The following is a 3,267-nucleotide window of genomic DNA, read 5'->3' as shown; positions in this document are numbered from 1 at the left end:
GCCTTGGTGCGCCTTTGGCAACTGCCTCTTGGCGCAAAATGGCACACCAGGCACGCGCCATGGTGGTTGCGCCTCGCCATGGGGGTGACATGGCGCTAAGGCCTGCGCCTGGTGCGCCATGAACCAAAGCGCGCCTTTAATAACTACGACGTTTACTACATGGTCAATGTCAGAAATCTCATAACATTCTCCTCACAATCAGCACAAAAGAAAATGTAGACGAACTCATATCCAACTAACCTGACAGATAGTTACGTAGGGACTAGGGATGATTGTTTAAACTTATAAAAGATATCATGTTTACTAAATAATCTATGTAAGCAATCCTATAGCATTACTCCGAGGCTCATGGCCAAGCATATCTTATAACATAGCCCCCTGCTCAGGGAAAACATATCTTAAATGGATCCCCTTCTCCATAACTCCTTAGGCAAAACAACTAAACATAAAGTTTGCAAACTAACTAGCTATAATACCATGTTAACAAATTCGACCTTTAGCTTCACCTCTAAATGGTATATAGGAGAATTGTCAATACTAGCAATGACAGTTGAAATCACAATCTAATCAAAACAATGTGATATCCTAACAGATAAACACAATATAAGTGTATTAACTATTAAGCAAGTGCAAAGCCATGGTACAGAACTTTTCATGCACAAGGAAACTTGCCACATAACAGAGACCAACAAACATAAACAAAAGGAAAGTAAAACTTATAATTTTTGACATTGAATACTCAGTTGAAAAGGCAACAAACAGCAAGCCAATATCAAATTGAGTACATAAATGTGGAATTGAAAACAATGCAGAAACAATTGAAATTGATCAAGCCAAGGCATATCTTTCTGTTCAGCAACTTTAGTCTTTTATCTAATTAACTTCGAGAGCTACTATTACCACTTGACCACCTTCTCAGAGTACAAGCCACTAAGCTTCTCCCACTTAGAAGTCCTAATCTTGCCTTGAATGATGTTGATCGCACAGTACTGCTTGAAGCAACAGGTGCAGCGGGCATTTGACCAGGTGCTAAAGCAAATTCAACCCCGTTTTCCTGTGCCCCAACATCACTAACACTTGCATCTTGATGTTCAACTTCACCACTGTCTAAATTCACTGCAACAGATCCCCTACTCGTTCTTAACCAATCTGCACCCTCACATGTTACCCCTCTACATTTCTTCACTTTCACTTTAACCAGATTTGGGCATCCACTAGCAAGGGCTTCCATTCCGTGATCTGATACAGGGCAGCTTTTAATACAAAGCTTTTTCAAAGCTACACATTTGGCCGCAATGCAACAAATCTCTGCATCACCAACAGTATCACTACCACAGAGAGCTAATCGCTCTAAATTTGGGCAATTTGAAGCTAACATTTCTATGCTATTCTTTGTAGGATTGACTCCAATAAGCACCAATTCTTGCAAATTGGGGCAATTTTTTGCAACAGCTATTAAACCTTCATCACCAATTCGGTTTGCTTTCCATCCGTCAATGTGAAGCTTTCTAAGTAACTTACAACGCTCAGCCACGGAAACTAGGCCAAAATTGGTGCACTCTGGGGTTTTTACAAGGTGCAAAATCTCTAGATCCAAACAATTTGAGATTGCAGCAAGACCGGCATCGCTTACCTGGAGCCTCTCGAGATGAATCTCGACCATACTTGTTACCCGATCCGCAATGACTTGAAGTAGCTTGTCCCAATCACCCGAGCATCTGAAAAGCTTCAATGTTCTAAGATTCTTTGACCCAATTATAAGCGGACCAAAACACTGTCCATTGTAAAGTTCCTTTAAGCATATCATTTTGAGCGAAGATGCGGCCAAACCCGGACCAATTGGCTCAGCCGCAGCTCCATCAGTAATTCCCCGTAACCGCTTCACGGACAATTCTTCAAGAGATGCACAGTTATCAAGGACCGCGTTCATCCCTTTGGCTCCAAAGGTGCATGATCCACAAGAGAGCTTCTTCAACCCTTTACAATTCTTCGCTAAAGCTGCCATCCCGGTGTCGGTTATATCGCGGCAAGAACGAAGCTTTAGGCGCGTCAGGTTGCGGCAACGGGCAGAGATCGCTTCAAGCGCTTCGTCTCCAATGCTAGCAGATCTACGGTCACATTTAAGAGCGAGTTTTGTCACGGAATCGAAGCGAGATAAGAGAACGGGAACCATAGTGAAGAGATCTGATTGAGCGTTGAGAGAAAGACGGTGTCGGCTCTGTCCCTCGATGCTAAGCCACCGACGGCAAACCAAAGAGCAACGTTTACGATCAGCGGAGCTAAGCGACTGGAAAATGCAAGCCAAACATTCATCAGGCAGATCGGAGATGTAGTCAAGTGATCCATCGATAATATCAAACTCGCAAGATTCTTCGACTTGCATAGGGGAAACCACGGCCGTTAATTTGGGTTTAGACCGGTGACTATGGTTAGAGTCTCGTCGGCTCAATACTGCAGCCGACGATGATGATTGGCCCATCCACGTAAAATATAAATACGGAGGGGTGCAATTTGAAGCCTGGGGCTTCGACTATTTGTTGTGGCCACCACCGGCGTGTAGCTTGGAAGAAGGAGCGGCTGCTTTCTCAAGAACGTTATTAGGTCTTTGCACTTCGAGATGTTCAACGACGGACCTGAAACCGGATTTCATTTCCCCTTTTTTCGTTTCTCCTTTTTTAGGAATTATTTTTTGTATCTTTTTGAATGGAATGGTCTTCTCGCTTGCGAGTTTGTGTACTGTGTGATCGTTCTCACGTGGTAACCGTGGACCAACCTATTTTACTTTTCAATCACCCGCTCTCTCTTTTTTAGATTTTCAAACGAGCGGACCATATATGATCATCCATATATACATGGAGTAAATACGCCCATGAGGCTTTAACTTTATGGCCCTATTTGATAAAAAAGTTTTTTAATAAAAATTAGAGGTTTTTAACTCTATCGTGTTGTTTGGTGAAAAGAAATTTGAAAGAGTTTATTGGGTCCAAAAAACTAATTTTGAAAAATTCATTTGAGCTTTTTAAATTAGCTTATTGCTCAATCTCTTTTGAATGACATTTTTATCCCTAATTATTACCTTTTAATCCCAAATAAATGTTTTATCATGTCTTTATTTGTCATTTATTCAAACAGCTATTAGCATTCAGCTAAGTTTTACCAAACAAGTTTACAGAATCAGTTAGTCAAATCAGCTAACCAAAAAGGTAATCGGCTAATAGCTAATGTAATCAGCTACCAGCTATTTGCCAAACAAGGTCTATGTCTTTA

The 3,267-nt window shown here is 41.5% G+C and overlaps 1 protein-coding gene across 1 annotated transcript; it reads right to left on the bottom strand.

The window, feature by feature from the left end:
* Positions 1–695: 695 nt before the first annotated feature.
* On the bottom strand, positions 696–2,717 carry LOC136235592 (F-box protein At1g47056-like). Its single transcript, XM_066025382.1, has one exon. It carries the CDS (start codon positions 2,477–2,479, stop codon positions 878–880), a length of 1,602 nt encoding a protein of 533 aa, XP_065881454.1. The 5' UTR covers positions 2,480–2,717; the 3' UTR covers positions 696–877.
* Positions 2,718–3,267: the final 550 nt, after the last annotated feature.

The sequence above is a fragment of the Euphorbia lathyris genome, chromosome 7 (assembly GCF_963576675.1).
Source record: "Euphorbia lathyris chromosome 7, ddEupLath1.1, whole genome shotgun sequence".
In the NCBI taxonomy this organism is placed as follows: Eukaryota; Viridiplantae; Streptophyta; class Magnoliopsida; order Malpighiales; family Euphorbiaceae; genus Euphorbia; species Euphorbia lathyris.
Note: the sequence above shows the minus strand (reverse complement) of the source record. Positions and strands in the feature narration are given on the sequence as shown.

Excerpts from the sequence above, each read along its gene's own strand:
- LOC136235592 (XM_066025382.1), bottom strand. The coding sequence starts at position 2,479 with ATGGGCCAATCATCATCGTCGGCTGCAGTATTGAGCCGACGAGACTCT.